The sequence below is a fragment of the Chelonoidis abingdonii genome, chromosome 1 (genome assembly GCF_003597395.2).
Source record: "Chelonoidis abingdonii isolate Lonesome George chromosome 1, CheloAbing_2.0, whole genome shotgun sequence".
In the NCBI taxonomy this organism is placed as follows: Eukaryota; Metazoa; Chordata; order Testudines; family Testudinidae; genus Chelonoidis; species Chelonoidis abingdonii.
Window position 1 is genome coordinate 349,921,767 of NC_133769.1, and position 21,136 is coordinate 349,942,902.

The window sequence follows — 21,136 nt, forward strand, 5'->3', positions numbered from 1 at the left end:
TGAGTTCTGTGGAGGGGTCTGAAACTATGTTGCTGAGTGGCTGGTGGAGTGGACCAGTTTGCAGGATGACTGGAGCAGCTTGTGGGACAGCTGGTGGAGCGGAGCGGCTGGTGGAGCAGAGCAGTTTGCAGAACGGCTGGAGCAGCTCATGGTAAAGGCTGCTGCAGAATCCTATGGAGAGGTGGGGCAGTCAGCCTCGGACCATGTAAGGTGCTCTTTAACACTGCTGTGACCTGCCCCCTGCTCCCCTAGGCTGGGAGGTAAAACTCTGCAGATAAACTTTTGAACTCTGGGGCTGTACTGACCAGGGACAGAGACTTTTGGAGTGTTGGACTTTTGGGTGATTTTTGGGTTGCTGGACCCAAGAGACTTTTGGGGTATTGGAATTTTGGGACTTTCGGTGATCTTTTAGGTTGTTGGACTTAAGACCCTGAGGGGAAAAAGATACTGCCAAACTTACTTGGGGGGGTGGGTCTTTTGCTCATGGTTTGTGTTATGAATCCTGTTTGTGGTGTTTTCCCAACATAATGCCGCATTGTTTCCCTCCTTTATTAAAAGTATTTTGCTACACTCAGACTCTATGCTTGCGAGAGGGGAAGTATTGCCTCTTAGAGGTACCCAGGGGGAGGGCGGTATGTAATTGTCACTGGGTGGGGACCCAAGCTGGTTTTGAATTGCGTTATGGGAAACAGAACCTCTAGATACTGAACCCAGACCTAGTTGCTGCCAACTCAGACAGGGAGAAGAGTTACACCAACATAAGATGGTAGTGAACACAGTCTCAGGCAGATTGTGTAAAGTACATCAAGTGGTTGAGTACAGACCAGGCATTGCCAGCTGCTGTTCACTAAGCATGCTTCAAGGACAACTTCTGAATTAATGAGCACAAAATCTGCCCATTTCTCCAGCCATACCCATCTGCGGTTACATTGCAGTGCATCATCTCATCTGGAACGACAGATCTGTGATGTCTGTTGGAGTGGATTGGGGAGTGACTCAGAGTGCCTGTCTACACTGCAAGTGAAGGTATTAGAGTAGCACGGATAGGCATAGCTGTACTAGCTCTGCTCTAGCTAGCATGAGTGACAGCAATGAAGATGGGGCAGCACAGGGAGCAATCTGAGTACAGTCATGTCAAGAAGCCTGGATAGATACGTAGGTTACTAGCCCCTGCCATGTATTCACTACTATGGTGAGCTATGCCAGCTAGATTAAAGCTAGAAAAGTAAATTTACACATGCTACAAACACACCTTTTGTTTGCAGTGTAGACATACCCAAAGAGGCTGAAGTTAAAGTTGAGGGTCAGGAATAATGTGTTCATTAACATTATAAAAATCACAAATTTTTATGTCAATTTGATGGGATCTGTATACCCAGAACCTTTGCAGATTTTATACTACTAACCCTACCCAGCTGCCCATGAGGCACACCACTATCCAAGACAAGCTGAGTCAGCATATGGATTTTAGAACAATTACAAAATATGAAAATCAGCTGTTAAGGCTGAAATTAGTTTACTATTTAACTACAGTGATGTTACCCAATAATAGAGGACAGTCCCTGCTCCTAACAGCTGATGATCTAAAAGACAAGATAGATTTTTATCCAGGCCATAGTTATCACAGGTGTCCATTTGCCTAGCCGTTAACAAGATGTAGTTTATTGGATGCGTTACGGAAGAGTGGAGATGTGGGCAGCAACTTGGAAGACCAGGTTGGTGGCTTACAGATTTTGATCTGGGGTGTTTCCAACTCATAAGGAGTGGCATAAGAGAAAGCACTTGTCAGAGAAGTAGGCAGTGGAAGTTGTATATATAATAACTGGATGAGTGGGTAATTTGAATGTTCTCACTTGTGGGTCTTCTCAAAGTTGCAATAGGTTGGGGGGGAAGGATAGGCATTTCACTTTAAAGTGTGTCACTGCTGCTCAATCAGTTGGCAAGTGGAGTATTGCTGAAGTGTAACTTTGGGTGCTCCCACAGCCCCCACTACTAGCCTGAGGAGCAAGGGACTGAGATCTGGACATGAACTCTTTTGCTACACAAACAGACAGCCTCCATGTCAATCTTCAACATTATTTGAAAGTTTCCCAGTAGAGTTATATCGCTTATCAGGACTGGTCACTCTGACCCTTGTAAGTGGCAGGAAGCTGACAATGTACAAATTGTGATGAGCACTACACCTAAGTTTGATTATGTACAAGTGAAATGGGTCTGATGGTTTTATCTGTGGTGAACATGTCTGTGCTTCTGTTTGGGACAACTAGTACAGCATCCATGAATGTTGTCCCAGTCTTTGAAAAGCAGAGTCCTAACAGCTGCAAACTGAGAAATACACATAGAGCAATGTAGCAAACCATAAGCTCCCCCCTCAAGTTGCTACACCATTATTATTTGTGCTAGTAACGTTCCATGAGTATAACTGACAGTAAATGTGGCAAATTAAGTTTTCATCTGCTTCTCATATGAGGGAATATGAAGTTGTTTAGGTTAGTTTACCCATTTTTTTTTTACCACTACACTACTGTACTCTTCAGCTGTACCAGAAGGAATGTTCCTGCCCTGAGGAGCTCACAATCTAACAATGGACAAATAGGCGGACAGAAGTCAAGGAAGGGGAGCAACAAAAGGGGCTTATTATACAATCAAGACTGTATAAGGAAGCTGTAAGGGGGTTTGCACCCACCTCTCATGAGTGCCCCCTTCTGACTGGGCATGCCTCTGTTCTTTAGGTCTGGAGACCCCTTTCAGTGGTTCTCAGGTGGGTTTTCAGAGACTCAGCCCTCTGGCTGAGTCACACTGTTTGCACGTTAGCCAGCACAAACCCCTTCCAGGATATACAGGCTACATAGGACTATCTCTCTCTAGCCCTCTCTTGGGCTTTAGTCTTTAAGTAGTTTAGCTCTAGGATGGGGCTGTATCCCCAGGGCTTCCTCTCTAGCAACACTATCTTTACATAGCCCTCCCCAAGCTCATTCCTTACACAGGCCCTAGCAGCCAGCAAGGAGGCTCTCACTTCCCCAGTCCCTGCCATCAGACTTAGCTGTCCATAGCCCTGCTGCTCATCCAGGCAGCCAGGTCTGCAGTCCATTCTTCTCCTACTCCATGCAGCAATTAACTAGTGCACTGTTCTGCAACTCCTTTTATACGGCCCGCCTGAGCTCTGATTGGCTGCTTCCCCTGCAGCCACTCTAGCCTGCTTGGAGGACCTCTCCACTGCTCCTGGGATGGGTGTGGCAGAACCCTGAGGCCTCCAGTAGGGGGCTTTTGGGCCCAGTCCACCCATTCACACAAGCACATATGAAATGGATTTTTGAGGACCTAAAAATGGAAAGTTCAGGGTCTATGTCTATGCTCAGTGTCTTGTTTATAATACTAAACCTCACTCTCTCCTTTCTTCTTCTCCACTCAGCCTTGATCTACACTACGAATTTAGGTTGAATTTAGCAGCATTAGATCGATTTAACCCTGCACCTGTCCATACAACCATTTTTGTTGACTTAAAGGACTCTTAAAATAAATTTCTGTACTTTGCCCCCATGAGGGGATTATTGCTGAAATCAACCCTGCTGGGTCGAATTTGGAGTAGTGTGGATGCAATTCGATGGTACTAACCTCCGGGAGCTATCCCAGAGTGCTCCATTGTGACCACTCTGGACAACTTAGATGCACTGTTCAGGTAGATAGGAAAAGCCCTGTAAACTTTTGAATTTCATTTCCTGTTTGGCCAGCGTGGCGAGCTGATCAGCACAGGTGACCATGCAGAGCTCATCAGCACAGGTGACCATGGAGTCCCAGAATTGCAAAAGAGCTCCAGCAGGGACCGAACAGGAGGTACTGCATCTGATCGCTGTATGGGGAGATGAATCCATGCTATCCGAACTCCATTTCAAAAGACAAAATATCAGAATATGTGAAAAAATCTCTGAGGGCATGAAGGACAGAGGTTATAACAGGGACCCGCAGCAGTGCCACATGAAACTTAAGGAGCTGAGGCAAGCCTACCAAAGAATTGGAGAGGCAAATGGCCACTCTGAGCCCCGGACATGCAGTTTCTATGATGAGCTGCATGCCATTCTAAGGGGTGACCCTACAACTACCCCACTCCTGTGCTTCCCTCCTCCCCCACCCCTCCTGGGCTACCTTGGCAGTTATCCCCCCATTTGTGTGCCAAATTAATAAAGAATGCATGAATTTGAAACAACGACCAGTACTGGATTTACCATGGCGCTACTGGTGCCATGGCGCTGCGCCCATGGTCCAAAGGGGCCCTGGCCAGGCCTGCTCTTCTCCGCCCCCCTTGCAGGCTCTGCCGGCAGCCAAGCTCTTCCCTCGCCTCTTTCCCCAGTGTGCTAGTCCCTCCCTCCCCAGCACTGCATCCTCACCTCAAAAAAGATATTCGAGCACTAGAAAAAATTCAGAAAAGGGCAACTAAAATGATTAGGGGGTTGGAGAGGGTCCCATATGAGGAAAGATTAAAGAGGCTAGGACTCTTCAGCCTGGAAAAGAGGAGACTAAGGGAGGATATAATAGAGGTATATAAAATCATGAGTGATGTGGAGAAAGTGGATAAGGAAAAGTTATTTACTTATTCCCATAATACAAGAACTAGGGGTCACCAAATGAAATTACTAGGTAGCAGGTTTAAAACAAATAAAAGGAAGTTCTTCTTCACACAGCGCACAGTCAACTTGTGGAACTCCTTACCTGAGGAGGTTGTGAAGGCTGGGACTATAACAATGTTTAAAAGGGAACTGGATAAATTCATAGTGGCTAAGTCCATAAATGGCTATTAGCCAGGAAGGGTAAAGAATGGTGTCCCTAGCCTCTGTTTGTCAGAGGATGGAGATGGATGGCAGGAGAGAGATCACTTGATCATTGCCTGTTAGCTTCACTCCCTCTGGGGCACCTGGCATTGGCCACTGTAGGTAGACAGATACTGAGCTAGATGGACCTTTGGTCTGACCCAGTATGGCCATTCTTATGTTCTTATCAACTGCTTGCAGAAGGAGGGAGAAGGAAGAGTGAAGCCTCAACATGCTAGCTGCTCCGGGGAGGAGAAGGAGGAGAAGTGGGGGTGGGGCCTTGGAGAAGGGGCTGAAATCAGGGCATACTCCCTCCAGTCCCCTGTTGTGAGCACCCCCACGACCTCAGCCCACACCCACAGCCCCATGCCCACTCTGACCCCTATACCGCCCTCACACACACCCTGCCCTGACTCCTGCACTCCCCCCCCGCACACACAGCCCCCATCACCCCTCCCCACACCCCTCAGCTCCCTCCCCTGACTCCTGCACTCCCACACATACCCAGATCCCCCCACACCCCATGCCCTGACTCCTGAACCTCCCCCCCACATCCCCACTCCCATCCTGAGCACCAAATGGGGGCTCCTGCCCTCCCCATTCCCACCTGCACCCCTTGCACCAAAAAGTTAATCCAGCCCTGAAATAATTTTATTGCCTCTGTAAGCGGAGATCAAAGTGGGGAGAGGAGGGCGGTTGGCTTACAGGGAAGTAGAGTGAACCAAGGGGGTAGGTTTTCATCAAGGAGAAACAAACAGAACTCTCACACCATAGCCTGACCAGTCATGAAACTGGTTTTCAAAGCTTCTCTGATGCACAGTGCACCCTGCTGTGCTCTTCTAAGCGCCCTGGTGTCTGGCTGTGCGTAATCAGTGGCCAGGCAATTTGCCTCAACCTCCCACCCCGCCATAAACGTCTCCCCCTTACTCTCACAGATATTGTGGAACTCACAGCAAGCAATAATAATGAGGGGAATATTGGTTTCATTGAGGTCTAAGCGAGTCAGTAAACTATACCAGTGCGCTTTCAAACTTCTAAAGGTACATTCTACCACAATTCTGCACTTTCTCAGCTTATAGTTGAACTGCTTCTTACTACTGCCCAGGCTTCATGAGCCACAGGAGCAAGGGGTAGGCTGGGGTAGGTTCGACCGTATGGTGCTGCTGACTGGGAGAGCAGCCTGAGGCAGAAGCCTTCAGCTGGCAGGGCTGCCCAGAGGATTCAGGGGGCCTGGGGCAAAGCAATTTTGGAGGCCCCTTCCATAAATAAAAGTTGCAATATTATAGAATCCTATATTCTCGTGGAGGTCCCTGCGGGGTCTGGGGCAAATTTCCCCAATTGCCTTCCCCCCGGTCCCGCCGGGCAGCCCTACCAGCTGTCATGATATTCCAGGCAGGACTGAATCTCCATTAGATGAAACTTAAAGAAGAGAATGACCTGGAGTCATTCCCATTTTTGTCCAGGTGCCCCCGACCAACCTCACTGAGCTCAGCCAGGAGCACCCACGGGATGACGACGATGGTTAGCAGTTGTATTGCACATCTGCCCAAGGCAAGGCAAGGGGATGCTGCTGTGTAGCACTGCAGTACTGCATCTGCCTGCAGCACCCAGGAGACATATGGTGACAGTGAGCTGAGCGAGCTCCATGCTTGCTATGGTATGTTGTCTGCATGGGTAACCCAGGAAAAAGGCAAGAAATGATTTTTGCCATTGCTTTCACGGAGGGAGGGAGGGAGGGAGGAAGGGGGACCTGACGATATGTACCCAGAATCACCTGTGATAATGTTTTTGCCCCATGAGGCATTGGGAGCAATTTCTAAAAAATTGACTTATATTAAATCGACCTAATTTCATAGTGTAGACATACCCTCAGTGAAAAGCATTCTGATTTAAACACTAGAAAACCAAATTAATGATAGTGGGTTTTAACATCAAGAATGAATGAGACAAAATCATCAGTGTTGTAATCCAGTGAAGTGAATGGAATTACACCAGGATCAGTTTGAACTATTATTGTTTCTTCCAAAGCCACTCAAAATTGTTGACTGACATCCATCCCTGCTTTAGAAATATACTAGTTTTGTCTGTCACCAACTTTCAGATAACGTCAGACTTTTTTCCTTGGGTTACTAGTAGCTGGTGGCAGTTTCTTTCCTACCTGACACTCTGCTGCCTACAGATTAAGGAAAGGGGTGTTATATCAGTTCACAGTTCAAGGGCTATGGCTCAAGTTTCACTCTAAAAATATGGCCTACTTTAGAGATGATGAAAATGGCTGCATAAAGAACACATCAGTAGGTCATTGTAACTGAGTGTGACTTTATATGCCTATAGGGCAGAAGGAGCCGGTGCAAGCAAGAAAAGCACCTCTCAGCAGGATATCAGACAAAAGAGAGGGAGCCTGTTCTTGCTGACAGCCTTCTGTGAGCTGCTTTTCCCATTACTCTCTCTCTTTCTGAGCTGTGCTTATTTAGAAGTATATAACTCCTCTCTGAAACACCACACACTAGATTCAGAAATAATTAGCCAAACCCTGCAAGAGAAATAATGAACCATGTAATAATGAATTAGACTCCTTCATTAAGGTGCCCAGAAAACCTATAGTTTTCAACCTTCACCGAGGAAATAGATGAGCCTTAGACTGTGGCCTGATGGTCAATGAATTCAGTCTCTCACAGCCCACAGGAAACATTTGAATGTAGAGAATTCATCCTGAGGAAAATCCCCTGCCAACAACCCCCCTTTTTTTAAACCAGAGGATTAATAGGTCAGCAATCTATCTCCATGGATCAGCACTGGCAGTAGCAGGTACAGACACAGGCTGTGTGGTACATAGGTACAAAACTATTAGGGCCTGTAAGTTGCACTTGTTTAAACTGACATACTGCTGGAACACACACTGCCTCTGTGTGTGGCTTTAAACCTGATTTCTTACTAGATTTCCTGTTGTGTCGCTCCACTACTTTGATTGAGCTACTTTTGATTCTCACCTGTGTGAGACAGGAATGGTTTTAGGGTTAAGATGCAGGGATTAACCACTGGTGAAATTCCTGGAGGCTTTTGTGAAGTTGATCCAAGAATAAATTATTGCCCAATGACTGAATGTGTTATCACTTACTAGCTATTGCTCTGTGGGAGACAGATATCGCTTTGATAAGGCTCAAAAGATGCAAAAGTACCAGCAGCAAAGAGTTCAATAATGAAATGCTCCTACTTAATTTAATTATTGTGTTTCACAGTTAAGGGGATCAGCCAGAAAAATTGATCTGAATAAAATAAAGATGTAAATTTGAAGTGATTTAGTGAAATCCCAGCAAGCTGCATGAAAACTTCTTAAAGACACCATAATAGAGGCTCAACTTAAATGTATACCCAAATTAAAAAACATATTAAGAGAACCAAAAAAGTGGCACCGTGGCTAAACAATGAAGTAAAAGAAACAGTGAGAGAAAAAAAAGGCATCCTTTAAAAAGTGGACATTAAATTCGAGTGAGGAAAATAGAAAGAAGCATAAACTCTGGCAAATGAAGTGTAAGAATATAATTAGGAAGGCCAAAAATGAATTTACAGAACAGCTAGCCAAAGACTCAAAAAGGAATATCAACTTTTTTTAAGTACATCAGAAGCAGGAAGCCTGCTAAACAACCAGTGGGGCACCTGGACCATCGAGGTGCTAAAGGAGCACTCAAGGATGATAAGGCCATTGCAGAGAAACTAAATGAATTCTTTGCATTGGTTCCCATGGCTCAGGATGTGAGGGAGATTCCCAAACCTGAGCCATTCTTTTTAGATGACAAATCTGAAGAACTGTCCCAGATTCAGGTTTCATTAAAGGAGGCTTTGGAACAAATTGATAAACTAAATAGTAATAAGTCACCAGGACCAGCTGTTATTCACCCAATAGTTCTGAACAAACTCAAATGTGAAATTGCAGAACCACTAACTGTAGTTTGTAACTTATCATTTAAATCAGCTTTTGTACCAAATGACTGGAGGATAGCTAATGTGATGCCAATTTTTTAAAAGGGCTCCATGGGTGGTCCTAGCAATTACAGGCCAGTAAGCCTGACTTCAGTATTGGGCAAACTGGTTGAAACTGTAGGAAAGAATAAAATTGTCAGATAAATAGATTAACATAATTTGTTGGGGAAGAGTCAACATGTTTTTTTGTAAAGGGAAATTATGCCTCACCAATCTACTAGAATTCTTTGAGGGGTCAACAAGCATGTGGACAACGGGGATTCAGTGGATATAGTCTACTTAGATTTTCAGAAAGCCTTTGACAAGGTCCCTCAGCAAAGACTCTTAAGCAAAGTAAACTGTCATGGGATAAGAAGGAAGGTTCTCTAATGGATTGGTAAAAGATAGGAAACAATGGGTAGGAATAAATGGTCAGTTTTCAGAATGGAGAGAGGTAAATAGTGGTGTCCCCCAGGCGTCTGTACTGGGACCAGTGCTGTTCAACATATTCACAAATGATCTGGAAAAAGAGATACACCATGAGGTGGCAAAATTTTGTAGATGATACAAAACTACTCAAGATAGTTAAGGCCCAAGCAAATTGCAAAGAGCTACAAAAGAATCTCACGAAACTGGGTGACTGGGCAACAAAATGGCAGATGAAAGTCAACATTGATTAACACAAAATAATGCACATTGGAAAATATAATCCCAGCTATATATATAAAATGATGGAGTCTAAATTAGTTGTTACCACTCAAGAAAGAGATCTTGGAGTCATTGTGGATAGTTCTCTGAAAACATCCACTCAATGTGCAGCGGCAGTCAAAAAAAGTGCACAGAATGTAGGGAATCATTAACAAAGGGATAGATAATAAGACAGAAAATATCATATTGCCTCTATATAAATCCATGGTACGCCCATATCTTGAATACTGCATGCAGATTTGGTCGCCCTATCTCATAAAAGATATATTGGAATTGGAAAAGGTTCAGAAAAGGACAACAAAAATTATTAGGGGTATGGAATGACTGCCATATAGTAGAGATTAATAAAACTGGGACTTTTCAGCTTGGAAAAGAGATGACTGAGGTGGGATATGATAGAGGTCTATAAAATCATGACTGGTGTAGAGAAAGTAAATAAGGAAGTGTTATTTACTCCTTCTCATAACACAAGAACTAGGGATCACCAAATAAAATTAATAAGCAGCAGGTTTAAAACAAACTAACGGAAGTATTTTTTCACAAAACGCACAGTCATCCTGTGGAACTCCTTGCCAGAGGATGTTGTGAAGGCCAAGACTATAACAGGGTTCAAAAAAGAACTAAAGTTCATGGAGGATAGGTCCATTAATGGCTATTAGCCAGGATTGGCAGAGATGGTGCCACTAGCCTCTGTTTGCCAGAAGCTGGGAATGGGTGACAGGATCATTTGATGATTACCTGTTCTGTTCACTCACTCTGAGGCATCTGGCATTGGCCACTGCCTGGATACTGGGCTAGATGGACTTTTGGTCTGACCCAGTATGGCCACTTTTATGTTCTAAACTGCATCAAACCCTTGTGTCAACACACTCATTCAAGATAGCTCAATCTCTAACCTGGTTCAAGCTATGGTCTCTCTCATAAGGCTGAGACTACAGATGACAATTAAAAATTAGTTTTGCTAGAATTTTTTTCTTATGTTGACACCTCTCCCCTAAGATGTGGACAAAAGCCACTAACATAGCCACTAAGTAGTTGGTCACTGTCAACCTGGGCTGGATTTGAACCTCCCTTTTAGCATCCTCCCCACCCCCCATTAATAGCAAGGTTTTTCTCCTCCTGGTTTCCAGTGAAAATGAATTAAAAACTGACTGATCATTTTAAATGGCAGAGCTAAATTATTTGGTAGGGTTTCCCTTAAGTTATTTTTCTGAGTGACATCTAGCAAACCAAACGTCAAGTTTCATCCAAATTTAATTTTGTCAAACTGCTTTATTATCCCATGTTAGGCTTTAAACGCTGAGGATTGGATGTTTTTCGGTTACATGACCAACAGATTGCTTCAGACAGGTTGAATAAATGAATCAAAACATAGGCACTCTGCAGATGGAGTTGTGGAGGGCAGTGTAAGTGATTTTTAATATTATCCATTTATATCGACAGCCTGAAAGACCTCATAACCCTTATATGCAGCCAGAGCCTCAGAAATGCAGCCACCATGGGAACTGAAGGTAAACTGCCATATTGGACACCCAGGGAAAGAGAGGGAATGTTGGCCAAGTCACTGAGAAAAATCCTCATTCTTAGAATATTTTCTTCTTTTTATATCCGGCGTATGGTTTCTGGAAAGCATTTCAGTTCCCTTTTTGTCAGGTCATTTTACTTTCTTCCTTCATCCCTGGAATTTAAAATAACTTTAAGTTTCACATTGAAGTTTTAACTGGTAACATTAGAAGACAATAATTGTGTGTCATTTAGTCCTGTAGAAGTTGAAGGAGAAATGCTGAGCGTTCCATCCCTTCTGCTCAGAACAGTAATTAATAGCATTCTGGGAAAACACTTTCCACCTCTGTCATCAGACATCAGCTGGTGGGTGAGAGCATGGTATGAAATAGCTTTCCCTATTAAAGAGGGCATGATGAATAACAGCTGAGAGGAAAGTGATGGCATGTTACAAATGGAGCAGACCAGGATGACCAGACATCCTGATAAAATTGGGACCATCCTGATATTTAGGTGTTTGTACTGCATCCCGACCAATCTTTGGTTGGGACGCAATTTGTCCAGATATTTCACTCCACCAGCAGCACTCGCCTTTTTTTATTATTTTATTTTTTTGCAAAGCTGGTAGGACTCAGCCTTTTTTTTTTTTTGAAAAGTCAACGGACCCCCTCTCCCCTGTGTGTCCCGATATTTTCTCCCTCTCATCTGGTCACCCTATTCATCACAGGAGTGATGGTGATTCTCTATTGGCTCTTTCTCCTCTTAAAAACACCTGGGTAGTGATATTGCATAAGTCTGGGATTTTCAAAACAAAAATTTCAAAAAGGGATTTTGATCCCTAACTGCCCCCCGCCCCATCCCCTTTGTAAATCTCAGCCTGAGGGTTTTCAAAACTTCTGCATAGAAATAGGTTAGAAAAATGCATAGAAAAATGGCATAAAAAGCATCTGGACCTACATTATCAACTGTTCACTGATTATGGGTGCGCAGCATAGAACACCTAGAGCTGAAGTTTTCAGAGGAGAGATTGTGGGTGCTCACCATCTTTTATAATCACACCCACAATCAAAGACTATGGACAGGGAGATAAAGCCTGATGATGCACAGTATATCAATCTCTATGAGGGGACGGCTGTGAGTTTCTTGTACCTTTCTCTGAAGCATGTGGTGCTGACCACTCTCAGAGACATGATACTAGACTAGATGAACCATGGGTCTGATCCAGTACTTCAATTCCTATGCCCTAAATCATTGTCCACACTAGGAAAAAGAGGTGTAGCCATAGTGGATCAGATCCAGTGCAAAAGCTGCCTCAGTGATGGAAGCTCTAGTGTGGACAGAGTTCAAGCATTCTTACCATGTTGTTTAATCCTGCTCAGAACACCATTAAGACACATGGTGTTAAACCCCTGAGCTCTGTCTGCATAAAGGCTTCTGCCTGCTACTACTAACAAAACTGCACCAGTGGTAGGTTCTAGGTTCTCTAAGGCAAATGCAGCTTGGGAGCTTGATTTTCAGAAGTGCTCAGAACCCAAAAAGTGAGGTCCCAAAATTAGTGGATCCTTTGGAAAATGTAAGCTTTGTAACTGACATTTTTCCAAAAAAAGGCAAAGGAAAAAGTCTTTTTTTTTTTTTTAAATGCAGCAGTTATGCCAGTCTCAGAGAAGCAACATTGATTCCTTAACCAACAGTCCCATAACACCAACAGCTCTCACTAACTCCCATGGGACTTCTGTATGCAAAAGGCTGGTTATATTGCAAGCCTAGTAAATACTATGCACAAAGTGCAAATGGCATCACTCCAGTACATTAACTGCCATTTTTTAAGAGCTAGCCATGTATTCAAGCCTGCTGGTGCCTTGTTCCTATACTACGTCCTTCAGAGTCCCTGCTGCAGCCTGCACAGTGAAGGCTGCAATGGAGATCTGCCTCTTTACTTCTTCCCAGGCTTTGTGCTGATCCACTTTATTTTCAATATCAAACATGGCGTCATAGATCCCTGGGAATGACTCTCCAGCGTATTTGTTGTGGCTGCTCGGAGCAAAAACAATGTGTCTGTGGGGAAAGAGAAAAAAGGCTTAGGTGGGAAGGAGGGATATGAGGGAGAACAAGGGGAGCTACTGAGACATGGCTGGTGGGAATCCCTGACAGAAAGAGCAAAAACTGTGCTAGAACTAGAACTGTTTTTATTTTTTAAGGAAATTTTCAGTGAATTTAACATCATTTGAAGTTTCAGTGGATTTTGATTTCATTTTTTGGCCAAAATGAAAAATTTCTGGCTCTCCCTTTTCATAGGAAAATGAAAAATGTTTGCCTCAACTTGAATTTCTCTGCTTAGCTGAAATAGCAGGACACTTTGAATGATGCAAAAACCTGAGCTGTTGAAAAAGTCACACTATGTGGGAAAAAAAACCCATGAGCAGCTCCAGCTGAAACCCTTGCAAGCACGAGGAAGGATTTAGTAGTGGGAGGGTGAGTGGTTGCTTCCTGGAAGGCTGTTGCACCTGAGGATGCCTGAACACTATTTAGCTTAGAAAAAGCTAAAGATTGGCTTTGGATTTTTGTGTTCCCTGGGACTGGAGGACTTCTGATTTGGCCAGAGGGCCACACCACTGGCATCCCTTCTCTCAGATAACTGGATACTTCAATGAAACTGAGGCATTGGGGCAAAATGAGGTATGGCCATACACTTGGCACCAAAGAGGGAAACTTCTCTCTCACCATGGCTTTCTGACTATAAATCTTACAATGTACTCTCCTTGTAAGACAGAACAGCATTTCTGCATTCAAGTGAAAATCCTCCTAGGATATAAGCAAACCTTACTAGCTGACAAGAAGGATGGTCCAATGGTTAGGGCAGGAGTTGGGAAGACCTGGGTTCAATCCCTGCTTCACCCTGTGAGCTTGGACAAGTCACTTAGCTTCTCTGTGTCTCAGTTTCGCAGCTGTAAAAACTGGGCAATAACAGCCTTTCCCTACCTCACAGGGATGTGTAAGGATAAATGTGTTAAAGATTGGGAAATGCTTTGAAATCTAAGAGCAAAATTCAGAGACATTTCATATTACTAAAAATACAGTCCTACGCCTGACAGGAGAAGCTCAATAGCCCAAACGTGTTGTTGAGCTACACAAAGGATGTAGATCACAATCTCATGTCTTTCGGCACCCTCTTCTTCTCCCAAATCTGCTCCACCGTCAGGAGGGATGGAATCAGCAGAGGGATGTCCTCACACTGCTGTAACCAGCACAGTTATTTTCATCTTATTTCTTTAGCACTGTCCTAATTACTGTTTCTTGGAACCAAGCACTTTCGATGCCACAGTGAAGGTGCAGGAGGTGTTTACAAGAGATTTTCTATTTTAGGAAGCTGTTCACAATATGAAAAAGTTGAAAAGTCATAGCACAATTGATGCTTTTTAGTAGTCTGCATAACCTGTTGCCTTACCTGTAAAATTTCCTGCCCGGTAAACCAAGAGGATCAATGAAAGCTCTTTCCACAAACATCAGTTGATCATTCATGATTCGCACAGCAATTGGACTGCGGAGGATGAAGACAGAAGCATTTCACACAACAATGCATGAAAATGTATGAACTACATGGTTTTCTAAGAGAGCTGGTTGGGAATTTTTCAACATTATTTTTTAGTCAGAAAAGCTGATTCGGTGAAAGCAAAACTGCTCCTGGGAACATACTGGCTTTGATGAAACTTTCACGAAAAAAGGTTTCTCAGACAAAGTTTTGGTCAAAACCAGAGGAAGAAGACACCTCCAAACCCCGGAATAGGCAATGGCCTTGTGGTTAGAACACCCAACTAGGATGTGAGAGACCTGGATTGAACTTCCTGCTCCAAATTAGACAAAGCAGGGACCTGAACCCAGTTTTCTCATCTCTCAGGTGAGTGCCCTAACTACCACACTACAGGCTCTTCACTGAAAAAAGTCTCAGTTTCATTCTGAGGCAAAACAATAAAAATTTCCAAACTCTAAAAATATTTCTGGGATAGGAAAACCATTGCCAGCCCTGTTCTGGTTTACAAAGCACTAAACAAATATTAGCTAGTTACTCCTTCCTATGCACCTGATTAGGCTGACAAGTATCATGATATAAATGAGGAAAATGAAACACAGGCATTACATGCGTTGCCCAGTGCTACAGAAGATGATGGGCTCTAAACTGTGATTAGAATCACATAGTCTTTCAAACTAGGACAGTTGATTCCAGAAGATGCTGCTTCAGACTGAGTGCTCTTCACACAAACTTGAAGGAAAAAACTGCATATTAGACTGGGCGAACTTCCCATTATATAAGCAACAAAATGGGAGGCCACCCTTTTAAGAACAATAGAAACCTGTGTTTTATTAAAGAGTACTAGAAAGAACCCACCAAAGAAAAAAGACACTAACTTTTCATTGACAGCTGCTGCTTTACGTGAAAAATATGTTCATTACATTATATAAGATTTTCACTAAAATGATTACAAAGCTCATACTGTTCATTGGTGAGTGCACTCAGGAAACAGAATGTGTTGAGGTCCAAATCCTGTAGTCCTCACTCAGGCAAAACTCTGATTGATTTCAAAGTCAGTTTTTGCTGACCAAGGTCTGATTCAGGATTGCAGGACTTGACCCTCGGCAAACAAAGTCAAGGAGCATGGAGGCGAATTCGTCAAGACTGTTTTTCTTTAACTTACTTATTCACATCAACTTCTTTAAGTCTTCTGTGAAAATCAGCGGCAGCTTCTGTGAAATTCGTCACAGCAGAAAAAAGGGGACCTATAAATAGAAAGCCCTTTTTTACTTCAGCATCACACAAAGAGCCTTGAACAATAAACATTTCACTTACTGAGGATAACCATGTATTTATTTTATTTACTGACTTGACAAGGAATCCTTGGCTTCCCCATTTCTTCTGGATCTGACTTTTAAATGGCTGCGGTGTCCTCTCATAACATGGAAAACCTATTTTAACCATGGGAGCAATGCTGAGGAAAAATGTCTAATAAAACTTCTACAAAGAAGCATTAAAATAATATTTAATTTAAATATGCTGAGAAAAATTCTTGGGGAACCTCTGGTAAAGAGAAAGTTCTGAGATTGGGGTGGATAGGAAGGAGGAAAACCCTGGATCTGCAATTTTAATTTTACTGCAGACTTTACATGAAGAAACTTGACAAGTATCAACATTTCCAGCACTTCTGCCTGCCTGTGCAAGGATTGCACCATTTTCACCTTAGGAGATTTCCACCCTACCCTTTGCTTGTTTTATGTGAGCTCTTTCCCCGTCCATACCAACCCAGACTTGGTGTAGCAAGATCCCGTTGGGGAGGAATCCTCTCGGCCAAGGCATAGGATGGTGATAGAGCCATTCTACAGCTGCTACTCAACACCTGGATTGTATCCCATTATGTGGGAGTGCAGGCCTGTTGGATCATTGTAGTTGCAGAACACCTCCCCCCCCATCAAGCTCGTCCCCACTCTTTCCCTGGCAACATGCCCAAGCCCTCTTAACGGCTACTGGCAAAAGTCCCTGTGGAACTGAGCTCTGTGGCATACAGGGCAGCCACAGACCTTGGGGCAGGCTCTCCCTACGCAGACACAGAGTTGTACTGGTTCCACTGCATCCAGAGTAGACAGGACTTCGATAACGGTGTCTATTTCATTCTACAGCTAATTCTCCTACCTCCCTCTCCCCTGCCAAAAAATAAAATAAAATAAAATAAAATTGGTTCTGATTCATTGAGCAGCAGGGACAAACTTGCAAAAAGGAGAAACTTTAGAACCTTGCCAAACCTACAAGTTCTGTAGGCAAAAGGGAAGCTTCAGACTATTTCGAATTTAACCACGAGCCTTGTCTACACTACCTGATTAATTCGAATTAGTTTAAATCGATTTTATAAAACTGATTTTATAAAATTGATTTAGTGCGTCCACACTAGGATCCTTAATTCGAATTTGTGCATCCATGGTCCAAGGCTAGCGTCGATTTCAGGAGCGGTGCACTGTGGGTAGCTGTTCCACAGCTATTCCAATTCAGTATCCCACTCTGGTTGAGAACCCAGGCTGATGGACAAAAACATTGTCCCGGGTGGTACTGGTACAGCCTACCCTCCTTGTTGAAAGCAGAGACAACCATTCGCCCTTTTTCTGGTGAAGAGAGGCAAACGCCCATAGGACAGCAAGCATGGACCCTGCTGAGACCATGACCCTGCTGAAGATCAGTAACCATAGTGCAAGTGTAAACACCTGACGCACCTTGTGCTTCTCTCTGAACTGCAATCAGAGAGGGGGCATGAGCAGGGGACAGGCAGGAGGCACTACGCGAGCGCACGGACAGAGTGATGAGATGACACATGGAACTGAATTCTCCCTAAACCGGGACCAGCCATTTTGGAGCTACGTGGTGAATGGGCAGTTCACCATTGAAGCCGTTTTGGGCACGGAAACAAGCACAGACTGTGGACCGCATAGTTTTGCAGTGTGACGATTCCCAGTGGCTGCGAAAACTTCGCATGCGTAAGAGCACTCTTTGAACTTTGTGACTGCTTCCCTGCCCTGAAACGCCATAATACTAAGATAGAGAGCCCTCACAGTGGAGAAGCGATGTCAATAGCCCTCTGAAGCTTGTATCCAGACAGCTACGTCATCAGGAATCAATTTGGAGTGGGAAAATCTACTGGGGGCTGCTTGATGCAAGTAGCCAAAGCAATTGTTAAGCTGCTGCTACGAAGGTAGTGCTCTGAAACTGCAGCATAGTGGTGGCTTTGCGCAATGGATTCCCTAACTGTGAGGGCCATAGATGAACCCACTAATCCCTATTTGCCCAAGCACCAGGGCACCCAGTACTGAACGCAAGGGTATTTTTCCATGGTGCTGCAACACTGGTGGATCACCAAGACGCATATCCCTCCGCGTTCCACCCAACACTCCATGTGGGGACCCGATCATGGCAGGAAGGTTCATGACGACTCGCGCTTTAACACATCACCTTCAGAAGCAACTACTCTCTGTCTTAAACCGGCCTTCCAGCCCACGGAATTACTTCACATGACCAGCAAATAACAGAGGTTGTGGCCGCGATGTTTGAGATGCCTGTCGTATCCCATGGTGAGCCCAGCTCTACCCCTGATGCCAATGAGCTCCATCTGAAGCCACTTACACAGGCCAGCCTTGCACGTTGGCTCAGGCAGGCTGTTAACATTATCAGACTCCCTAGCCAAAGCTGCCCAGCCCGATACAGGTGCGCCGCTAGAGTGTTTGCCACTCATTGGGCTCCGTCTCTAACAGGAGATCTCGGACTTCCGATCATTTACTTTACCTAGCTGACAAGACCCTCAGCACCAAAGAATGTCCAATTGCTATTGCTTGACTGCGCGATGTGCTCCAAATCTTGTAAGGCAGTAAAGGGGAGACCTTTCTGCAGGGTAGGCGATCCCGAGGCTGAGAAATCCACTCGCTCGGCCCCTCCTGCAGTACGACAGACAGAGCACCGGTCGGCGATTTAGAAGCAGCACCCCAGGAGGAGTGTGCGCATCAGTAGAAGCTTGATAGAGTAGTTTTCAGCCACGGACCATGGGTGTTGGTTTGACTGCAGTGCTTGTTCTCCCTTTGATGACATCAATCATCGGCCCCACTCTATTGACTCCTCTACAACAAACAAGCCCTCCGCTTTTACTTACAGTTGCTGAAGTGTACAATAAATGCTCAGTATATTTTAAACTCAATTACTCTTTATAAAAGTCATGTGGTATTGCTTTAAACACCATCTCGAATTCTTTCTTAAAAGTCACTTCCCTGTAAGCATGAACCCACCCTCCCCCCTTTGGATGTTTCTTGATTAAACAGTAATTATAAAAAGATTTGCACTCAGCTATATATAGCTCTAGGTATCCGTGAAGGTGTGGTTTGGGCGATGGAACGATCGGTGTGTACAGAAAGGAAAGCCCATTAAGCACATTTTAGCTTATGTCAGCCTTTTTGGTTGGGCTGTCATGGGGAGGTGGAGTGCGGCTGATTGCAGAAATCTTCCACCACGCGTTCAAACGTCTGTGGTGAGGGAGACTATGAACTTGTGGGGAGCTGTGAGGGTGGTTAAACATGGGCTGCAGTGGCACTCCTGTAAAAAAAAAAAAAAAAAAAAAAAAAAAAAAAAAAAAAAAAAAAAAAAAAAAAAAAAAAAAAAAAACCGCTGCTGTTCTGAACATCCACATGCGCCTGAGATCTCCGTTTGATCACGCACAGCTCCAGCGTTGATCACGCAGCGTGATCTTTCCTGCCCTCACGACCTCTGATCTTCCTGCCTGTCTTCCCCTGCCAACCACCTTCTTCTCCTGCCTCACCTCTTTCATCTCGAGGCGTCTCTCTATCCTCCGCGATCATGGCATCTTCCTTGGATTGCTGTACTCACTTCCTCCTCTTGACTATCATTTCTCCGCATGAGGCCTCTCAGTCACCTGTCGGACTTACTCTTCCCATATCCTAGCATGAGATCTCACTCCCGCCCTAGTTCTCGCTCTGTTTCTCTCGGGCCTTTTAGCTAGCCTTCTGGTGCTGCTAGGGACGCCCTACCACAGAACAAAAGAGGATGCAGCCAATGCTATGGGAAAAGGATAGACACGCGGAGAGATCAGATGTAAAAAGATTCAACCGCAACATCTTCCTAGCACCAGAAACAACTATCCCCGATCAAGCCGCTTACGCCCTGCATCAGATCATACGTATCTACCACGCGGTAAGATTCCAATGCTCGCAGAGAGCAGCGGCAGCTGCCTCTATCTCTCCCCCCACCCAAACCGTGTCTCAGTAAGCTGAAGGGATTACCTGTCGCCAGAGAAGCCCAGCGGAGCCTTTCCCTCCCCCCCCAAACGCGTGTCTAGTAGCTTGAGGAAAGACTCCATGCTCGCCAGAGAAGCCCAGCGCAGCCTTGCCCTTCCCCCCACCCAAAGCGTGGCTAGTTCAGCTGCGAGATTCCCACGCTCGCTCAGAAGAAGCCCGGAGAAGGCCCAGCTGGCAGGCCTTCCCTCCCCTCCAACCAGGACGGACCGTGTCTAGTAGCGGAGAAGATTCCATCGCTTGCCCAAAAAGGGTCCCAGCGGCAGCACTTCCTTCGCCCCGCCACCCTCGGCTAAGGGCAAGGTTATGAGTGTAAGCAGCACAGTTAGGAAAATCGGCCGACTGTTTGCCCCCCCTAATAAAAAGAAAATCCGCCTGAATTCATACCAGGGTTCAGCATGAATGAGTATAACTCTCGTGTGAGGATAATCAGTTAAAAAGACGCTTTGTTTTCAACCTATGATTGTTACTTACAAAGTGTACAGCTCACCGAGGTCCGCCTGTCCATGGCATCATGTACTGGGGATAGTGGCCTGGTTCGGGCTGGGAGTTGTAATTCTGCACTCTCAAAGAAGCTCGCTGGCTGCTGTGTGGTAATTGAGCAGTCTGTGGCTATCAGCAATCTACTTCGCTCCTCTGTCTGTCTTCGTCTCGATACTTCCCCACTCAGCCAGAATCCTCAGCCTACACCGGTATTTGACATACCTCACGGCTCTGGAATCACAGCCAGACGGATGGGGGGTACTGCGTTGCACAGGACCCAAAATTGATGGCAGCTCAAGCATAGAAAGGCGTCTGATTGGTTTTGGTACCTTGCTCCAGACCTTGCCGTCTTGTCCTCTCTGGTTTTCTGGTTATGCCTGGCCTCAGCTTCTTTTCACTTTTAAATATCTACACGGTGCACTGAAGAGTCCCGCTCCTGTGTCCTTTTCGCAATCATTCAGGCTTTGAAACCGATCTTTCAAATATTTTCTCATTTTGTCTTGAACGCGAACGGAGTCGTAAGCACTGGAGATCCTCACCCAGGATAGCGATGAGTCCAGTACCTCGTTCTGTTGGTCCCATGCTGGGAGCTCTTCTGTTTTCTCAGTGGACTGCATTAGTACCTGTTGCTGCGTGGTCACCTGTGCTGCATCAGAGCTCCACGCTGTGCCAACACGGAAAGAGAATTTCAAAATCGCTGGCGGCTTTCCTGGTTTACCTGGCCAGTGCATCGTAGTTCTGAGCTACCAGATGTGGGCCAGTGGTATGCTCTGTGGAGTCACCTCCCGGAGGCTAGTAACTTCGATTTTCAGTCCACATACCATAATTCCGATGTAGTAAAATCGATT

At 44.9% G+C, this 21,136-nt stretch overlaps 1 protein-coding gene across 1 annotated transcript in view; it reads right to left on the reverse strand.

The window, feature by feature from the left end:
• Positions 1–11,568: 11,568 nt before the first annotated feature.
• Positions 11,569–21,136, reverse strand: part of LOC116818085 (N-acetylated-alpha-linked acidic dipeptidase 2-like) — a 50,299-nt gene continuing 40,731 nt past the window's right edge. The window contains exons 17-19 of the mRNA XM_032768736.2: positions 15,668–15,749; positions 14,422–14,514; positions 11,569–13,031 (exon numbers count right to left, since the gene is read on the reverse strand). Coding sequence (XP_032624627.2) covers positions 12,842–13,031; positions 14,422–14,514; positions 15,668–15,749 — 365 coding nt within the window. The 3' untranslated portion in view covers positions 11,569–12,841. The remainder of the gene's footprint in view (positions 13,032–14,421; positions 14,515–15,667; positions 15,750–21,136) is intronic.